The 21626-nt window shown below is 41.0% G+C and overlaps 1 protein-coding gene across 5 annotated transcripts in view; it reads left to right on the forward strand.

Annotated features, from left to right (window-relative positions):
• The window catches only part of ASXL3 (ASXL transcriptional regulator 3), a 148437-nt gene that overhangs the window by 79233 nt on the left and 47578 nt on the right, over positions 1–21626 (forward strand). For 2 of the 5 annotated variants that reach the window (XM_034762844.1, XM_034762845.1), the window contains 3 exons: positions 2643–2760; positions 3684–3803; positions 8610–8773. The exons of 1 other annotated variant lie outside the window; for it this stretch is intronic. In XM_034762844.1, coding sequence (XP_034618735.1) covers positions 2643–2760; positions 3684–3803; positions 8610–8773 — 402 coding nt within the window. Of the gene's footprint in view, positions 1–2642; positions 2761–3683; positions 3804–5745; positions 5817–8609; positions 8774–21626 lie in introns of those variants that run through there. 2 more of the 5 variants (XM_034762847.1, XM_034762848.1) reach the window with 2 other exon arrangements.

A 21626-nucleotide genomic window follows, 5' to 3' on the forward strand; every position in this document is an offset into this window, starting at 1 on the left:
GTTACTAAAATAACGATAAAAACATAAACCTCTGTCTGAGATTTCTTCCTAAGCTTGTCTCTTCCTACGGTTTTCTTGCAAAAACCTCTCAGTGCTAGACCTTGGCTCCCACTGCCCAAAGGGCCTTAAATCCAACGTGGAGCCAACAAGCTCCATCTGCCGTGATGAGTCAGCAGGGATTAGCATCCCCAGCAAACAGGGTGGGCTGACAAAAATCCTGGACATTGCCTTACAATAGATATCAATTATTCAGTTGCTTTTTCCATATCTTTGCTGTGGGAGGTTTGAGGGAGGACAGGCATGGGTTGAGTTAGTAGTTAACATTTTTTCCTCGCTGGAAACCATATTCTTCATTAGTACTTTTATAACTAACTCAAGTAAAATACAATGTGCATGTAGCTTTATAGCTTTCATTATCCTCTGGCACAATTCTGCACGTATCCACATGTACGGAACTTTACTTCACTTCTTCCAGACTCAAGGAAAGGTCCATGCATGGCAATAAGTTTCCAGGATCATTCCCATAGTTAGCTGCTTGATTGTTAAATAGAAGACCATGGGTCTCAAAACAATAAATTATGAAAATGTAAATTAAAATAAATCTGAGTGACGAAGAGAAGCGTACCTTTGTATTCATTGCCTAGATACGTTGGTTTACAGGTTCATTAGAAAATGCCTAAGTTAGATCGAAATAGACTAAAACTTCTTGTGGCTGGAGAATGCCCCATCTCTTACTTTCCCAATCAAACTGATGCAAATATGCCTCTGTTGCATTTTCTGTATAATATATAGGAAATATTGGTTGCCATCAGGTTCTGATATCAAGGTTGAGGTCCATGGTGGAGGTGAGTGAGAGTGCTCCCAAATAGCTGTGCTCAGTTTGGTAGGGGGCGGACTCTGTTTGGTCATGTGCACCTACTCAACTTCACTTTAGGGGTCTCCCCATAGGAGATTGCAGGTTTATAATCTCCTCTCCCTGCAGTTCAACACATATATGAAGCTGCTAAGGGAGCTAATAAAGAGAGAATGGTTGTGGTTACATATGTATGCTGACTGATATCACACAACTTTGCTTCCTTTTCAATTAATCCTTTATTGGCTTCTTTTTTTTTTTTTAATTCACTATCTAAATGACATTGTTATTTGGGTAAGTGATATCTGGGTTTAATTTGAGCCAGGCAATACTATGGATTGAGGGAAATGTTTTGAGACAGTTTTTGGCACTGTGTACATGCTAGTATGGCTGGTGAGGTGTGAAATTTGGGATTGGTCTTGACTGTTTTGGTTTTTGCTTTCACTGACCTTTGGGCTAGCCTCATGTGGATCTGAGCAGCTTCTCTCTTTTGTTTGATTTCCAGATGTTTTATTTTGGTTTGTATTGCATGGTGCTTAGATGCCTTTGGATAAGCATCCTATAAATGCATTAATGAAATAGTTTAACTATACTTTTATTTGGCTGAATGTATTTTATAGTGTATTATTATTTAAATGAAACAGATAATTGTTTAGGTTTTTGGAATTGTTCTACCTATGTGAAATATTTTGAGTGTACTGCAGATGAATTACAGAATTAACTTCATAAATCAGGCACTGATGTTTAGTATGAATAATCCCTTTAGTCCTTACAAACATGTCCTCTATTTGAGTACCATCTAAAAAAAACAAAACACAAATCAGAGAGGAAAAAAGAGTGCAATATTAAGATTGCAGAAAATTAGAAGATTAGAGAAGATCAGTATTGAGTCCAGTGCATTTTGACTTGTTCCAAACTTTCAATTCTTGTAAATATCTTAACTGGCAAAAGTTCATATTCATATATTTTTAAGACCTTTGACTCTCATGTCTTTTTCTGTATAAAACAATCTGGCAGATATTCACTGTTTCTAAACTTTTTATATTTTTGTATTACATTATTAACCCCTGTAGTTGATCCATTTATGAAACACAAAGCACTCCCATTTGTAGAGATTTATTCTTGTATCGTTTTTCCCTGGATTTGCCAGAACACCATCATGTTCGTGTTCTGAAGGTTAATGCCCAAAGTCAAGCAGACAGAAGCCAAGTGCTGCAAGGTTTCCAAGATTAGGACTGATTCCCTTCACAGAAATAAATGATTCCTGCCATGTTCAGTGATTTTGTGCAGCACTACTCACGGCTGAGTGAGTGCATCAATACTGTAGTCCTTACATGCTGTACATACTGATGACACTCTGTGTTAACTTGATTGACTGAGCAGTATACTGGAGAGGATGCACCTGCAAGAGATGTGCAGACACACACATTTTTATTCTGGTTTCAAAACATTTATTTTACATTTATTTTACTTGGATGTCTTAGTTGCAAATTCCATGGGTTTTCATGTTGTGCTGCTAAGGTAGAGCAAACGGTTATATGCTTCTTTGTTGTCAAAACTGTATTGGAAAATGATCTAAGGTGCATCTTCTTTCTCTTTAAAACCAAAAGCCTGATTTTATGCTTTTAAAAGAAAATGACATAAAGGGGACTAGTGTGAAATCTGAAAAATCAGTAACTATGTAAAGTAGTTATCTTAGGAGGTTCAATTTAATGATAGGCAAATGTATCATGTAATCCACTTAAAAGCAGTATTTTTGTTGCATTTTTATGTTTTGTTATTTTTATAGGCTTTAAGACAACAGCAGAAAAGAAGAAATGGAGTCTCAATGATGGTAAACAAGACTGTTCCTCGTGTTGTTTTGACACCATTAAAGGTGTCTGATGAGCAGTCGGATTCACCTTCAGGTAAACAGCTAAAGGACTGTGTGAAATATCAGTTCTAGTCACAAAGCCTTCCTCTGAATGAATCTGTAGCATACAAAATGTAGAATTGCTGCAAATAATGATATTTCCACATAGTAGTTTTGTTTAACTTCTTTATTTTCTTACCAAATCTAGTGAGTCAAAGATGGTTTTTTTTCCTTTCTTTTATTATTAAAGAACTGAAAGTACATAATAAACTGACAATTGATAGCAGCAGCAGCTTTAAGGGAATGCAAAGTAACATTTCTGTTTGGCTGTGGAACTCTAATGGAAGACCACATGCTGGCATTCAACGCCATCAAAAAACAGCTCCTCTGTGAGTGTGAATTTGTGTCTGTTCTCCATTGCAATACCAGAGATCTTTGCATTAGCTTTTTTGTTCTGGCAACATTCTTATCATCACGGCGCAACCCTGACCTTTAGTTCTGGTTGTTAGCTGCTTCATTTTAAAAGGATCCTACAGAGATGTACATCCACATTTATAACAGATCGATGATTGTATTTTCCAGGTACACCTCTTTTGTAAAAGTTACTTTGCAAAGAAATGATTTTTTTCTCCTTTGATTGCTTTATTACTCCATAACATGGAGCTTAATTATTTTTAAAGATATTTCTTGAGTATCATAGCAGAGCACTATTTATAATGGATTAGTGAACATCTTGATTGACTGCAGTGTTCAGCAAATTTTAGTTTTCACGACTTACTTGATTTATTGAACTTTTCCTTCCATTTCCTCCAGTGTTCAGGAATCAAATCGTGGCGAAAAAGGTATATTACCTTTCAGCAAGTATCAGATAAAGTAGATGTTGCTCTTGATTTAAAAAAAAAAACCACAAAAACTATTTTTGTTTTGAAGGAGGAAGAAAGTGCATCTCTGTAATATTTTGTTGTTGTTATTTTTAAGGATCTGAATCTAAAAATGGTGAAGCAGACAGTTCTGATAAAGAAATGAAACATGGGCAAAAATCTCCAACTGGAAAACAAACAAGTCAGCACTTAAAGAGATTAAAAAAGTCTGGTTTAGGTGAGTAGGACTTCGGATGTCTAAAGTATTTCATTTGTTTCTATAATACTGAACTTTTTATAAACAATGTAATCTCCCTTTAGAGAGTTCCTTTTGTCACTGTAATATGCTGATGCTGTTATCAATGCAAAAGCAGGCTCTTCCCCAGTAGCATACCTCCTTTGATGGCTACCTCATCCCTGTGAACTCCGCAGGGTTGCCTTCATATAGGAATCTTTTTCCTAGCATGCCTTTCTGCAACTGGCCTTTTAAATTTGACAGAGCCAAGTAGTTGCATCCCAAAGAGGCCATTTTGTAACTAGCTACTGCTTGCTGCATTACCTTTTTTACTAGCTGGAAAGTATTCTCATCTCCTGTTATATTTTCTCCCAGTCTTCTCTTTCTTATTCCCAATGAGAATGGCACATTCTTACTACTTGTCAGGAGAAAACCTGTTAACTGAATAACATTTTCATATTCCATCCCATAATGAGACACGATACCCTCATTTTTATGTTGATTTTAGGACCCAGGCATTATTTTGAAGCTATATGGCTGTAGTGCTAAATACCAAATATTTTTCATATTGTTCAATTTAGTGGATGATGATCTGTAATTAATGTAAAATCTGATCCTAAGAGGAGATAAAGTAACCTTTCAAAAGCCAGACATTCCTATTCTGTTGTGGAGTGTTCGTGTTCTCTGGAGAACAGTTTTCTCTTCACATACAGAATAGGGTGTTCCATTTCTTCAAATTCTTGGCTCAGCTCTGCTCCTATCCCCAGTTTAGAAGCATCTGTTTGCAAAATAAATCTTTTTTCGAAGACTGGGCTATGTAAAATGGGGTAATAACATACTTGTTTCTTTATCTCCACAAAGGATTGTTCACATTCAACAGTCAATGTTGAGTCCTTTTGACATGTATTTGGTGAGATCTGTTAGTGAAGCAACCCTCTCAGAAATTAGGAATAAACTTTCTGTAGTAGCTGGCTAACCTTTTAAAGGATTTAAGTTTTCCTTTGGTGGTAAGAACGTTGGTCTCCTTTAGTGTCCTGATTTTGTCTTGTTTTAGTTTTATGAATCCATTTTCTGGAAGGGAAAAAAACCAACAGCAACAACCCACAAGATATTTTATTTCTTTGTTTGCTAAACAACATGTCTTCATATTGATTGCTATAAGTAATTCTTAGGCTATGTCTACACTACCGCGGTAAGTTGACCTATGCTACACAACTCCAGATATGTGAATAACGTAGCTGGAGTTGATGTACCTTAGCTCGAGTTATCGCGGGGTATACACCGCTGGAGGGTCGATGGGAGAAACTCTCCCGTTGACTTACCTTACTCTTCTCATCGGGAGTAGAGTACAGGGGTCGACTGGAGAGCGATCTGCTGTCGATTTGGCGGGTCTTCACTAGACCTGCTAAATCGACCGCTGGTGGATTGATCTCAGAGTGTCGATCCCGGCTGTAGTGTAGATGTAGCCTTAGACTGCTGCTCATAGGTTTACCAGATAGTTCACCCAAGTCTTGCTAAATAACAGCCCATCATCGAGTTATGTGACTCAGTTTCATACATTGTCTTTCAGCAGACTATCCATCAATCTTTAAAAAGTGGCTGGTGGGCCATATAGACGAAATATCATTGTTGTTAAATAAAAAAAATCTTTAGGGTGTTGGAACTTCTGTTTTACAATGCTGGGTTTAGAGGGATCTTGCAGTAATTTTTGTCTAGATGTACGGTTAAGAGAGATTTTTCATGTCCATTTTCTCCAGTATTTTGTCCATTCCTGGCATTGGATAGTTATCAAATGTAGAGATAGCATTAATTTTTCTGAAATCTATGCAGAACCTAATTCCCCTGTCTTTTGGGGGCACGGTAACCACTGGGGAATGCCATGGGCTTCTGGAGGTTTCAGGAACCTTTAATTTGAGCATGTTTTCTTTTTCTTCCTCTGCCAAAGGTTTCATCCATTCAGATATACGCTTGAATCTTTGTCTTATGGGTTTATGGCCCTCGATATCTATTGTGTGAGTAAGTATCAGTGTGTTCTGGGGTTCTAGTAAAATAATTGCTATATACCTTTAAGAGTAGGTCTAAATCCCAATGCTGTGCCTGGTTCAATTCCAGACATTGCTTAACTATCTGAATTCCCAGAGACTATCCCAATCTCCCATATTTCTTCTATTGCACTCTCTGATTTACTTGTGGGATGCCCTGCAAGAAAACCCTTCTGACCACTTTGGGGTTCATTCCACCCTTTTGAATAAATTCACAGAATATATTTTTGCCCTTGTTTACCAGCTGTGGTAATTGCATAATATACAGGACTTATCAGTCTCATGACTACATGGTCCTTGCCATTTTGCTACTAATTTAGTCTCACCGCTGTGGAGCGGAAGCAAAACTTTTCCACCTGGTTTATATTTAATTCCCATGCCCCTGTTATCATACCATGTCTTCTGGTTTATTGGGACTTGTGTTAGATTCTCCTTTGCCAACTCAATAAACTGAGTGAGTTTCTCTCATCTTTGGGGTGTATTCTATAATTGCAGGGCTCTATTTTTGATCTGACCTCAGTTTCCAGTTCTCTGATAGCTATGGGTCCCCTAGATTGATGATCATAAAATAATTCAAAGGGTTGTTGCCCAAGGTACCTCTCTATAAGCAAAGAAGAGATGTATCATCTCATCTCAATGTTTGGCATCCTCCTGAACACATTTTTAAGCATGTCTTTTTCAAGGTTTCTACCAAGAATATTCTACCGTCACTTTATTCTGGGGATGATATGTTGTGTTGTGAAAGCAATTACTCCTACTAATTCATTAGGTCTCTGCAGTAATACTGAATTGAAGTTGATAGCAGGGTGAAGGCGCCAACACAACATGTGTATACCCCAGATCTGTGAAGATGAAACCTGGTTTTTCTATAGCTTCTTGGGCTATTTGCAATTTCAAGACATCACACCCTCTGTCCACCTCAGAAACTTTCATTCTAGAGAAGATACTATAGTAGCAGCGCTGCAGTATAAAACTCATTTTTAGTTTTAGGAGCACCTTTTCCCTTTCCATGAGGTTTTTCCATCGAAGGGGGAGATATTAGCAGGGGAGAACAATTTTTCTCCAATTTGCACCTAAAACATGAAGACAGATGCATCCTACATTGTTAAAAGAAAGGAATGTAAACCTGCATTTAAATCATATACATCATACTTACTCGTATTACACTTGGGAATTATGTTTTTTCTGCATGTATAGTTAGTGGGTGGAACAGATGGTGAAGACAATTTAATGTGATGCACTCATTAAAATGAGCACTTCTTCCACATGATTGTCCTTCATAACGGGGGATTCAATGGTTTTAATGGAGTTTTTTGCTGTATTGAAATGCAGGATGTTCGAAGCATATGTTGTATAAGGTTACACTATGCTGAAGACAAACTAACCCTTATCTCATTCAGTCAGTATTGCTTGTTGAAAAGTAACAAGAAATTGCAGGAAATTTATGGGAGGCTGTGAGTTTCTCTATTCATTCAAAGGGGAAAACTATTGAACTTGCAAATTGGCTGCAAACTTTTCCCTTTCCATGAGGTTTTGGACACTATCATAGCTTTTCAGCAGAGACCAAACAGTAAGGCTCTTAAGAAACTAAAAAAAAATTAAATTGTAGTACTTGTATTCATATTACATTTCATACTGAGTGACATTCAACAAGTCTCTTAGGGTCTCTTTGACCAAGTTTCCAGATCTGTAAAATAGGGATATCTACCCTCCCTTACAAAACACTTGGAGATCCTCAGATGAGAGGCCCTGTATAAGTGCTGAGTATTCTCATTATTAACAACAATGACAAAAAAATTCCCTTGGAACTCGGGCATGACTCACCTTGTTGCTTGGGTGTGATCTTGCTGAAACATCCCGTTGCAGGACCTTTGAAATATTAAAAGTCCAAGCAAACAAAAATCTCAGGTGGTTGGCCTCAGCAGTTTCTGTCTTGCACACTTCTACTGAACCTTCTGGGTACAAATCTATTCTTTTTTTATTCTCTGGAACTTGCATGTTCTTTTGGACTTGCTGGGATTGGTCAGCTAATTAATTTAATGAGTCTTCTTATCCCATTTGACAGATTCTTAGTGGGTTAGTCTGCAGTTGCAGTATGCAATTTACATCTTTTAGATTTTATGAAAATTCAGAAAAATATTAATTTATTTGCACAAAATTAATACATCACTAATAAATTAGACAGTCTCTCCTCTGTGATCACGTCTCAAGTTGTGATAATGCACTGAGGGTTTTTTAAGAGCAAATAAAAATACAGAAGAGTGGTAATATATAGAAAAAGCAAATGAATAGGATAGGTGGACAACAATGTACTGCAGGTGCAGGAACACAAATAAAAACTTCGCTCTGTGTAATAAAGTTTCACCCACTTGGGCCTCTTCAGGCAGCCACATATGTTCTAACAAACATTCAGTCTTGTGTGAGCTAATTTTGCTTAGCAGTAGATGCTTAAAATATGTTGGTGAAATGACAGAAAAATTTACGTGTTCGGCTAAATCAAGATATCCTGACTTCTAGTTCAAGAAAGAGAATATTGGTCATGGTGTAGACTGGAACATGGATGCTGTGAAAGGTGAGGAAGTGAACATTGGGGTGTATAAAAGGAAGTTCATAGAATCCAGAAGAAACCTGTATTCCCCTTCACAAAGCTCTGTCTTATTGGAATGCACTATACTATATAAAATATAAATAACTTTTGAGAAAAATTATTGTTCCTGTTCCCTCTGTTATCTGTGGTAAAGGCAAATGTGTTGTTTGTTTACTCCAGGACATTTGAAATGGACCAAAGCTGAGGATATTGACATAGAAACACCAGGATCTATTCTAGTGAACACTAACCTGAGGGCTTTAATAAACAAACACACCTTTGCTTCCTTACCTCAGCATTTTCAACAATACCTCCTGCTTTTACTTCCAGAAGTAGACAGGCAGGTAAGTAGAAACATAAAACATTTGCTTCCTTACTAATAAAACTTTTTGTGTTTTGGAATATTTACAAAGTCTGACTTGATTCCACTCAAAATCATTATAGAATGAAACTTGTAAAATAATTGTTTTTCTTAGCTATTCTATATCAGCGAGTTTTAATTAGCATTCACTTGTGTCCAGATCATGTCCTGCCTCCCAGCTGCTTCCATTTCTATGACCTCCTTGAAACCCAAGTCACTCAATTACAACCTGTCCAAAATGCAGCCGGTCAGATTACCTTCTTAACCAGTTGAATCCCTTTACTGGCTCCCCTTTGCTTTCTATAGCAAGTTTAAACTTCTTGTCTTTCAAGGACCCACACAGTCTCACCCCACGTCATTTTTTTCTGTGTTCCCCTCAGGCTCTGCACTCTGCCAACAACATCAGCCTCAATGCTTAATTTGTTACCTTCTCTCACTCCTACCTCCATGCCTTCTTCTACACTTCAGCCTATTTTGGAACAAATTCTCAGTTCCAGTGCACGAGGCCTCCAGCCTCGCATCTCATTCACATCCCTATTAGAAGACTCACTTCTTGTTTGAACCCCACCAGTGCTCACTTCATCTAGTCATACACCCGCTCCACTGGAGATAATGGGAATGGGCATGGGAAGAGAAGATAAATTTTTCAAGTTATTAGTTTGCGTTTCCCAACGTGTGTTGTCCTCTCTGTATCTGTCCTTTAGATTGTAAGCTCCTGGGGGCAGGGGAGCTTCTCTGTATCTTCTCGAGCATATTGTTAGCAGTTAGAACAATAGTAATTTAGGCCAGGTACTTAAACACTTGCCTAATTTAAGCAAATGTATAGTCTCATTGACTTGAATGGGACTACGCATGTACTTACATTTAGTTACATGCTTAAGTACTTTGCTGAATCAGGGCCTTATGTTGTATGCAAATAGTCAGTGAGTTACATTTCCTCTCTGTTCTCAGTCCACAAAGGATTTGAGTCTGTTACAGCCCGAGCTACAGAACCCGGCTCTTAGGTCAAACTGTTGTGACTCATGGCTTTCGCTCTTGAGGTTCTTGGCTCATTCTTCAGTTTTTGTGAAGATGGCAGATGCCACAAAAACACAACAGAAAGATAGAGAGAACAATATAAGCAATTGATTGACTCAACATCTTAACAAATTATATACTATATTTTAAGGACTCTTCAAACTATATGCTTTGTCAACAGGGAGTATTTGAAGTTGAACATTAAAAGCCAGATCTGCATCAGAAGTTATGTAGAATTATTTATTCTCATTCTCCTCAGATGCACTTAAAATTGCTATCAACAAAATTAAAAAGGACAGTTTTTCATCAGGCAGAAAAACAGATTTAAATTTGCGATGCAGTTAAAATTTTATTGATAGTTTTCAGTTATCTAACAGCCTTCAGTTAGTGATTCAGAAGAGATAAATCGTCTGTTAGATATGATCCTATTTCCTATCCAATCCAGTCGGAGCTAAACATTCACACTTCAATTTGTAAAACTACTGGCATTATTTACAAGCCTCCTAACGTAAAGATTATAAAAAGATAGGGACCACAGTACTGAGTTACTGCCTTACCTTCATTTAAGATAATGTATTCAATAAAAACTGCACTCATGCTCAGTACCATGGAAAATTGATTTTTTTTTTTTGAGTTTTGCATGGCTTTTGGCGTGAAAAACAAGAATGTTTGTTGAACTAGGCCCTAAATTACTAAGAATTTTTTCAAAAACATTTCCTTCTCATTCTTGTTTCAATAAACTTTGATATAATACATATGAGTGCAACAGGCACAGTACCACAAAACTAAACTCAACTCCATGGCCAAGAAAAGTAGTTACTAAAAGAATACACCATCAGCCTCATACTCTTATAGCAATAGTTTTTCTTTGTCTCATGTTTTCCCTATGCCTCTTTCTGTCTTTCATGTGTTTAAACAGAAACCCAGGCTTTTCTTTTTATGTGCGTTTGGAAAGCAGGAATGGTGCATATGTTTGGGAATAGTGGGCAGATTTGGTGGCTGGAAGAATGATCATTTCAGGGTTTCTTGTCTCTTGGAGGATGGAAGTTCCGGAGGCCTGTCTCTGACCTTTACTTTACAGAGGTTGTAATACCAAATGTGGGTGTTTCCTGATGTGACATCTGAAAAGGTGCCCCATAAGACATCTTCCTGGCTGCAACAGGAGTGGGCTGATCAAAGTAATGACACTCTCTCACATATGTCTGTTTGGGGTGAGTGCTGGGCATTGATACACCTCCTGGGGGCAGGAAGGAGTGAGACGCAAGGCCTGTCAGGTTTCTGATTTCCTAATCTCTCCCACTGAGGCAGGCTGGACTTCTCTTGGCAGGCTCTTTTCCACTTCCTGTACCAGCATGGCTTTTTTGAGCTGAGCTCTCTGTTTTCACAGGCCACGCTCTTGTCTCGGTCTCCTCCCACCCCAAAACCAGGAAGGGTATGTGTGTACTTCAAGCTGAATGTGTATGAGTATAACCGTTACACTTCTATTTTTAGTGTGCTATCTCAGTCACAGCTAGTGTGGGTGCATCTCCTCAAATCATGGTTTACCCCTCTAGCTCGAAGTGTGGACATACTCAGTGAATACCAGGGAAGATATTCCTTTATCCCACCCTCCGCCCGGGAGCGAGAGGGGTAGGGATTTTGAGGGGCCTAGACAGACATAGTCTGAGGGTGTTCATACGTCATTGTTTCAGAAGGCCACCTGCTACCAGGAGCAGGAAAGCTAGAGTGACCCTACCTATCTCTGCAGGGGAAGTGGGAAATTGGAGCCCTGGTAGCCACTTGAGCAGTAGCTCTTGCTGCCCTCATATATACCTGATTTCACCAGTCTCTCCTGGAAGCTTTGTTATTTGGGGGTAGGAAAGCTTTAAGTGCCCAATGACCACTTCAGCCAAGCAAATGCCTGCCCATTCCCTGCCCATCTCTGGAAACACCTGTACACTTACTTGCTAATGCTGGAGAAATCCAAACTCCACAGATATTTTTTCCACAACTTTTTGTGTGATAATTTCTATATGCAATTACATTTTTCCCGGCCTTATACTATTGTGCAATCAATAGTTGGCTGGTGTCGTCCTCCCTGGCTGCATTTGATCAGTGCTATATGGATATACTATATGAAGTGCTGTGATGAAAGATGCTATGTAAATGTAATATATCAATACTATTTGTCTTCATGTATGGTGATCAATGAAATATAGTATTGAGTAAGTGCAGGCTTAATTACACTTTATTACTGCTCCAGATAGAACAACTATATGATGAACGGTCAATTGTCATTTCTGTCACAAACACCATTTTTCTAAGTTACATAACTCCACCTTCTTAAATGGCATTGGGCTGAAACTTGTCATGCATTTGTTTATACAAATCCAAACATTTTTAGCAACCATTACTTAAGTGAGTTGCCTTTTTTAGTTAAGCAAAAAATACCCCCAAATTAACTCAAGATTTAATTGTGTTTATACCAACCTCTTGTTCAAAAAAGGCTTAGGACCAAATCCTGCACTTTAGAATAGATGTTCTCAATATGGGGATGAGCTGGTGTTGAGGAATCACAACCACCCCACCCTTCCCTTGCTAAATGGGAGCAGAGGCTTAGGGGTGGGGTCCCTGCATGGAAAAGGTTGGACACCACCATGTTATTGTTGTGTGTACTCTTTCCTATTCTCACTGGAATTTTGCCTGAGTAAAGACTGTATGATTGTTCCCTACATTTTAAAATCATCTTCATCTTAACATCCAGAATGTTTGTTAGAACAATATCTATGTGTGAATGCCATCTGCTATTCACAACTTATATGTTTGAACAGTTCTAAGTTGCATGTTGATTAGGTTCTATTTCAGCAGTAAAGATGCTCATGCAGCATTCTTTGTGTTCAAAATATCATGAAAAGAATTTGGAACTAGAGCTGGGTGGAAAAAAGTATTTCCATTGCCCAGAGGATTGTTATTTTGAAATTAGTTTTTTCTATGATTTGGGAGGGGGGTGGAAACGAATATTTTGAGATTCTCCGTGAAAGGGAATTGAGCCCTGGCTCTGGGGCAATCTGGCTGGTGGGCTTCCCCAGAGCCTTGGTCCCAGAAAACATTTGTGTCCCTGACATATTGGCAGCCTCCTTGGCAAACTGCTCGGGAGTAGGGAACCTGGTATCTCTGGGGCCCCATAGTCTGCATTGTGGGGCTCCCAGCGCTTCTGCGCTGTTGATAAATTTTATAGTCAATTGCTTGACAATATTTTGGTTTGTTATGAAATATACTCAAGGGATCTAATAATCAATGTTAGTCAGGTTATTAATATGGTACAGGAAAAAGGTATATGCTACCAGACTCCAAGGAGCTGTCCCTTAGCAATGTTGCATGCACCTCACACAGAAGGTGTGCTCCCCCCAGTTACGCATTTGATGGTATTATTTATATGATTTAACAAATGACACATCTCTTTACACTAAAATGCAACCCATGAGTTCCTTCCTTATCTTTGTTTTGGATACTAGCATTCCATGTACTGGTCAGTGAAGGTAGATCAAATGTATCTTGATTTTTGACAAGTTTCTTATCTGCTTATGCCAAATGCTTACTTTAGCAGGTGTAAGGAATTATGGGATACTTAGCGTAAGTGAACAAGATTATTGTATGAGCTAGTTTAAGATGTATCAGTTACAATATTTGTGCTTACTATTGTTGGTGCTTAATGTATACCTGTGTGTGTCTGTATAATATATATTGTGACAGACCCAGACCAGTGAGGTACAGGAGTTTGGTAGAGGGCAAATATACTGGTCACTGGATGAGTAGTTTTCTGTTCCCTGAATGACCAGAGCAGGGGCTGCACTAGAGTAATCAGGAACCTGCTAGAACCAGTTAAGGCAGGCAGACTAATTAGGACACCTGGAATCAATTAAGAAGAAGCTGCTAGAATCAATTAAGGCGGGCTAATCAGGGCACCTCGGTTTTAAAAGGAGCTCACTTCAGTTTGTGGTGCGAGTGTGAGGAGCTGGGAGCAAGGAGCTGAGAGTGAGAGGGTGTGCTGCTGGAGGACTGAGGAGCACAAGCCTTATCAGACACCAGGAGGAAGATCCTGTGGTGAGAATAAGGAAGGTGTTTGGAGGAGGCCATGGGGAAGTAGCCCAGGGAGTTGTAGCTGTCATGCAGCTGTTACAGGAGGCACTATAGACAGCTGCAGTCCACAGGGCCCTGGGCTGGAACCCGGAGTAGAGGGCGGGTCCGGGTTCCCCCCAAACCTCCCAATTGACCTGGACTGTGGGTTCTTCCAGAGGGGAAGGTCTCTGGGCTGTTCCCCAACCCACATGGTGAATCTCTGAGGCTAGAAAATCCGCCAATAAGCGCAGGACCCACAAGATAGTGGAGGAACTTTGTCACAATATATATGAGAGAGAATAATACGTATTATTATGATACATATTTATATGCTTGCCAGCATATATTAGTCAACAGATCTTATCAGATCCAGAAAATTTAAGACAAAGATGAGCAATAGTAAATGGCCTAGCAGAAAGTAAGTCTCCCCTAGCCACTAAAATAGAAATCTCTTGGTTTGAATTCAGGTCACCTTTACCATTCACGGCAAGAGCTAGGTAGTCAGTAGGGCAAAAAATTCTACATTTAAATACTATTAGGAAAATACATAAATAATATAATTATTCACAAGAGCATGTGAATATTTAAGATTCATAAAAACAAATCCTTGATACTAGATACTACATAATGTCTCCTCTTAAACAAAAAATATTATGAGTCAAGACCTTCCTCTTTTGTTTGTAGATCAGTGACACCAGAACTGAAGCCTGTCTTAGGAGTCAGTGCCAGTAATAGTGATCTAAGACACTGTAACATCCTGTCATGTTCAGGTCAACTTTACCTACAGAATATTTTGTTTCTGTTTCACGTCATTGACCCACTTGATTGGGTTAATGCTAAAACTCCTTTTGAATGCTAAAACTCTTTTTGAATGATTTATTGAAAAAATGTGCAGATCATTTTTGAAATGAAATAAGTTTGACTTCATATATTCCTTTCAAATAGGCAACGTGATTTAGGGACCAGTCACCTACAAAACTTCATTTTGAAAAACTCTTTGCTTTCACTTAGCTCAAGACAAATGAATATCTATAAAAGTAACTTCCTTTTTTTTTAAAAAAAAAAAAAAGCATGTTTTTTTCTGTTGAAATTACCTGTGCTTAGGTTGAGATACTCAAGTATTTCAGCAGTGTTGAGAGAAGGTGATGTATAGTACATATCAGCTACAAAATTTGAGCAGAATAAGATGAGACGAAGATGGTTTGGCAGCTCTCACTCTGTCAGCTTGTTTTTGTCATTTTTATTAATACTTTAATACTGTTTTAACATACAGCCCTGCTATATTAGGAGAGAGCAAGTTCAGCTTCTTTTTCACACTGCGTTTTTTAGTAGTACAACCCATCATTTTGATGGCTTTCTTTGCAGCATCTGTACTTCAGGCAAAGGCTTTGACATTTTCTGCAGTGCCTCACAAACCTTTCTGTGTTATGACATCTTTCTATTCAGAATTCATCCTTTGTGTTGTATTGTTTTCACATGATTCATTTTACATTTTTCTCTGTGGAATTATTGTGTAACAGATATCTTACCCCAGACACCTTCCCAATTTATATTTGTTTTTAGCTGGTTGTACTAATGCTCTTTTTTTTTATTGTTCTTTTTCAATTTTTTTATCATTGGGTAGGTATTAAGCTTTCTGTTGTTCATTATAATTGCTCATGTAAATGTTTACCCATTCAAGAACTACACTGAAATAATTTTGAAGTTGTGATGGAAACACACAAGCTAGGAGGAAAAATTCATAGTACAGGGTGAAGTGTGCCATATGTCTTGTGTACTTACTTAGGCACAACTGGGCACATTAAAAAAACCATTAAAATGGCACCCCATTGTGTCCAGTAATTGAAGGTCATATGGTATATTTCTTTCCTTAACTGATTTTTACCTTTGATTTTATTGGTTAGTGTTCAAAGCTTAGCATTTTTCAAGTTTCTTTATGGTACAATTTAGTTTCATAGTGCATGATTCATGTACAATTTTTCAATTCATAGCAGTTACAAAAGTGGAAAAATTCAGTTTTGTATGGGTGTGTTTCTTCATTAATTTTATGGTACATTTTCAAAAACACGGTACGTTGAAAGTCAGTTGACAGGTTAATGGGACTTAGGCTCTTAAATGCCTGTGCCACTTTTGAAAAATGCGAATTAGGTTCCTAAGTCAAGTGGGCACTTTTGAAATGTTTACCTTACCCTACAGAACAATGTAGTGGCTGCCTTAAAATTTAATTTGCTGATCCAGTGGTCCTAATCTCAGTACGTACTTATCTCTCAATGGCTATTGAAGTCAATTTCTTGATAGTGATTTCACACCTGATTGCTTTTCAGTGTTCACAATATTTTGACAAATTTCATATTTCCAACTTGCTCAGATCACTGTTAAGTAACATGTTGGAAAATATACTCATGCCCAGTCTAAACTAGTCTTCCCACTATTGTTCCCAGTAGTGAAGTTGTGCTAGTGGCAGTGCAACTATGAGAGATTTCTCAAAACCATGCTAGTATTTTTTTGTTTTGTTTTGTTTTTTAATGTAAGTGAATGGAAAGACTATAGGAGTTGGCTCAAGCTCTTAACTGGGATAATTGTCAAGTTCAGTGCATTTCAGCTAAGATAAACAATGTGTTAATGGCCCTCTTGCTGCTTTTTAAAAATTATTTATGTATTTATTTATTTTATTTAATTTTGGTAGAGGCCCCCGTCAGGATCAGGGCACTGTCATGCTAGGTGCTGCGCAAACACCATGATGTGAAAGTTTTGTTTAAATACCATGTTTTTTGACTCTCTGCAAACCTATTCACAGTCGTTAAAAAGTGTGAATCGGTGTTTGCTAGCACACACAGGCTTACTGCTGTGGAAGCAGTTCACTCTGTGCTGGGTTATTAAAGCCCTTGTTGCAAGCTGTCCTCACGCTTCTTTATAACATGTCTCACATCCACACAGGTAAGTGCTTGCTGCAATGCACAGGTCTTGAGAGAACTATTGAAATTGCTCCTGGTTGGATCAAGGCTCAGCTTGGTTATAGCCTGCATTGGGGCACTGTAATGTTACAGTGTTAGCTGTAGACCTGTAAGTTCGTTACTGAAGATGTGCTATTGCAATTGGTCTTGCCAAAGTTGCACTTCCTCCTACAGCCTGTCAGTACAAGCGACCACTCTGGATAGTGTGCCATGTGTCCTGTACTTCTGATTTCTTATTTTGTTTTGAGCTAGTGCAGCTTCTGTCATTTTATGTATATGAGTTTTCTGTTTTATATGGGGCAGAGCAGGCAGTCTCGAGTGTCTTCTTCAAGTGCTTGCTCATATCCAGTCCATTGTAGGTGTGTGTGCTTGCCACATGCATCGGTGCTGGAAGTTTTTACCCTCAGTGGTATCCATAGGGGACTGGCTTTGGCGCCCCCAGAGTGGTGCGCATATGCGCCGTATAAGGGGCGCTGCTGGCCCCTTCCCTGCCTTAGTTCCTTCTTCCTGCCAGTGTTGGGGTTGCTCCTCTTGCTCTAGTAAGTGATTCTCATTCAGTGATTCTTTGAACTTTTTCTCTTGTAAATAGTTGTCTTTATTGATAGTTCCTAATAAAAAGAACGAGAAGTACTTGTGGCACCTTAGAGATTAACAAATTTTAAAAAGCTACTGAGAGTCCTGTGGCACTTTTAAGACTAACAGATGTATTGGAGCATAAGCTTTCGTGGGTGAATGCCCACTTCGTCGGATGCATGGGCATTCACCCACGAAAGCTTATGCTCCAATACATCTGTTAGTCTTAAAAGTGCCACAGAACTCTCTGTTGCTTTTTACAGATCCAGACTAACACGGCTACCCCTCTGACACTTAACAAATTTTAGTATACTCTAGTTGATAGTCCCCCGAGGGGTTTAGCCCAGTGACGCTCCCCGGGCTTCAAGCCGTGCAAGGGCTGTAAGAAGCCTTTGCCAATCAGTGATCCGCATCTTAGCTGTTTGACGTGTCTGGGTGAGTCCCACATTGGTGAGAAGTGTCGCATTGGAAGGGATTCAAGGCCCAGCGCTTAGTCTCAGGGGCATCAGAAAGACCTTTAGCCTCGGTGTCTCGCCCGCCATCAACTCGGATGTCAGGTCAGTCCAGGGGACCCAGGAGCCACTTCCTCCAGCGCATGGAGTTCCCCAGGCAGGGGATGGGGAACCCGCCCCTCATCTTGGGCTGGCCTCCTCCTCCTTATCACCTGATGAGACAGTAGCAGGCCCTTCACAGACAGTGCCTCAAGATGATGTAAAAGCCCACCAGGAGCTGCTTAAACAGGTGGCAGTGAACCTGGGATTGAAGGCGGAGGAGATGTCTGAACTAGCGGACTCCCTATTCGATGTGCTGGCCGCAGCAGCCCCAACAAGGGTGGCCATACCCTTCCATTATGGGGTGGTCAAAATTGTAAAAGCCCTGTGGCAGACCCAGTCATCCTTGCCCCCTGTTTCTAAGAGCTCAGAGCACAAGTATTACATCCCTGCAAAAGGGTTTGAGTACTTATATACACACCCAGTCCCCAGGTCATTAATAGTCACGGAAGCCAGTAAGAGTGACAGGCAGGGGTAACCCAGCTCGATCCCCAAGAATAACGACATGAAGTGACTTGATCTGTATGGCAGGAAAATTTATTCTTCAGCCAGCCTGCAGCTTTGCATAGCAAATCATCTGGCCCTGTTCGGCAGGTATCACTTTAATGTGTGGCAGTGCACGGCCAAATTTGCTGACTCGCTCCCACAGGACACTGAGGAGTTCAATGCCATACTAGAGTATGGTAGGGTAATTGCGAGAGCCTCCCTCCAGGCCTTCTCAGATGCGGCAGATTCAGCAGCCAGGGCAATGGCATCGGCAGTATCAGTGAGGTGGATATCATGGCTACAGTCGTCTGACCTGTCGGCGGAAGTCCAACAGTCCATCTAAGATCTCCCATTCAATGGCTCGGTCCTGTTTGCTGAACAGACAGCAGATTACATGGCCTAAAAGAATCAAGGACCACTCTTTGCTCGTTGGGTCTGTACACCCTGGCCCACGCTAGGAAGAGATTTAAACCTCACGAGCCAGGCTAGAGTGGAACTGTATCACAGGAAGTGCAGAGGATATAGGCAACACCAAGGCCAACTGCCAGCAGCGGGGCTCATTCGGGATTGAGCCACGGCCCTCCTAAGAACAGGCATTCATTTTGAGGGGATGCTCAAAGGTGACCTCACAGCCTGCAACCAGGATTTGTCTCACCCTTTATTTTCCCCACTGTTTTTTGCCTTACCTCTCCACTTGGACCACCATAACTACAGACTGCTGTATCCTCAATTCGGTGGCAATGGGGTATATCCTCCAATTTCTTTCTATCCCTCCTTCCAACCCTCCTTCTCCATCCCTCTTCGGGGACCCTTCTCACGAGCAACTGCTCACGTAGGAGGTGCAAGCCCTCCTGTGGCTGGGGACTTTAGAAGAAGTTCCCGCAGAACGACGAGGGACAAGATTTTATTCCTGGTACTTTCTAATGCCAAAGGGGGCCTACGCCCCATCCTAGACCTGCGAGACCTCAACAAATACCTCAAAAAGTTGAAGGTTCTGCATGGTCTCCCTGGCCTCCATCATTCCCTCCCTGGAGACTGATACACCACCCTCGATCTAAAAGATGCTTACTTTCATGTTTTGATATTTCCTGGCCACAGGAGATTTCTACGGTTTGTGGTCTTTCAGGCACACTACCAGTTCGCTGTGCTCCCATTCAGCCTAGCAACAGCACCAAGAGTGTTTACAAAGTGCATGGCGGTAGTCGCAGCCTACCTCAGACATCAGGGTATCCAGATTTTCTCTATCTCGACGACTGGCTCATTAAGGGCCACTCCAAAGAGCAGCTGCAGTGCAGTGTCGAGGTATTGTGAACCACTTATCAAGTTTGGGTCTGTTGATAAACGAACAAAAATCTACATTGGTCCCAGTTCAGAGGAGCTGTCCTTGACTCAAATCAGGCCAGAGCATTTTTACCACAAACCAGGTTCAGGGCAATGTCAGATCTGATCACCCAAGTCACCGCACACCCGCTTACTGCGTGCACCTATGTCATCCGACATGCAAGGCTGAGGCTAAGACCCCTTCAAATGTGACTGTTGTCAGTCTATTCCCCAGCCAGATCCCTTTGGACAAGCTCCTCATGATCCCACCCTGGGTACTCACCTCCCTCCAATGGTGGTCCGACCCGGTGATGGAAGGTATTCCGTTTGTAACTCCATGGCCCACAGTATCCCTGACGGCCTCGGTTGGGGAGCACACCTTGGTGCTCTCAAGACTCAGGGGCTGTGATTCTGAGAGGAGTTGTCGTTCCACATAAATGTCAGAGAGCTCAGGGCCATCCTGTGAGGTGTTCCTTTCTCATCTGTCTGGTTGCGTGGTACAGGTGCTGACAGACAACACGGCCTCTATATTTACATAGACAGGGGTGAGCCCGGTCATCGGCTGTTTGTCAGGAAGCCCTTCGCCTGTGGGACTTCTGCATCCAGCATGCGATCCACCTGGAAGCCTCCCATCTCTCTGGTGTTTAGACCATGATGGTGGATCGCCTCAGCAGGTCCTTCTTCTCTCATGATGACTGGTTCCCCCTCTCGGAGGTCATCAGGATGCTCTTCCAGAGGTGGGGAGCTCCCCAAGTGGACTTCTTCGTCACCAGGCAAAACAGAAAATGCCACCAGTTCTGTTCTCTGCAAGACCTTGACTGCAGCTCGCTATCAGATGCCTTTCTTCTGTCACGTCGGCACTTTGATGTATGCCTTCCTGCCAATCCCACTGATCAGCAGGGTCCTTTCCAAGATCAAGAAGGACAAGGAACAAGTTATTATGATCACCCTGGCCTGGCCTTGTCAGCCTTGGTTTGACATGCTCATGGAATTGGCAGTAGCAGCTCCATAACCTCTTCCCGACCATCCGGACCTGCTCTCAGGATCATGGGGGGCAGTTGCTGCAGCTGAACCTCACCTCTTTCCACCTCACAGCATGGATGCTGCATGACTGAACTCCAAGGAGCAGGCCTGCTCCAGTCAGGTCCAGCAGGTTCTTCTGGAAAGCAGAAAGCCCTCCACTAGGGCTATCTACCTCACAAAGTGGAAGCACTTTTCCCGCTGGGCGTCAAAGCAGAATATCTCTCCAGTCAGCGCATCTCTGTAATCCATCCTGGATTACCTCCTGCATTTAAAGCACGAGGGCCTGGCCTTTTTATCAATCAAGGTGCACGTGGTGGCCATATTGGCCTTCCACCCTCACGTCCTCGGTAGATCGGTATTCTCACATGAGATGATGATCAGGTTCCTGAAGGGCCTTGAGAGACTGTTTCCTCTGATCCGGGATCTGGTTCCCCAGTGGAATCTCAGGCTGGTCCTCTCCAGGCTCATTGGTCCTCCTTTTGAGCCTCTGTCATCTTTCTGTCTCTTGCACCTGTCATGGAGGGTCGCATTCCTTCTAGTACCTCAGCAAGGCAAATCTCCGAGATTAAAGCTCTTATGTCGGAGCTCCCATACACGGTGTTCTACAAGGATAAAGTCCAACTGTGTCCCCATTCTGCCTTCCTGCCAAAGGTGATGTCGCACTTCCATGTCAACCAGTACAACTTCCTCCCAGTGTTCTGTCCAAAGCCCCACACATACAATGAGGAAAGGTGTCTACACACCCTAGATGTCATGCTTGCCCTGGCTTTCTACCTTGAGCATACTAAGCCCTTCTGCAGATCAACTCATCTCT

Source organism: Trachemys scripta, chromosome 2 (assembly GCF_013100865.1).
Source record: "Trachemys scripta elegans isolate TJP31775 chromosome 2, CAS_Tse_1.0, whole genome shotgun sequence".
Lineage (NCBI taxonomy): Eukaryota > Metazoa > Chordata > Testudines > Emydidae > Trachemys > Trachemys scripta.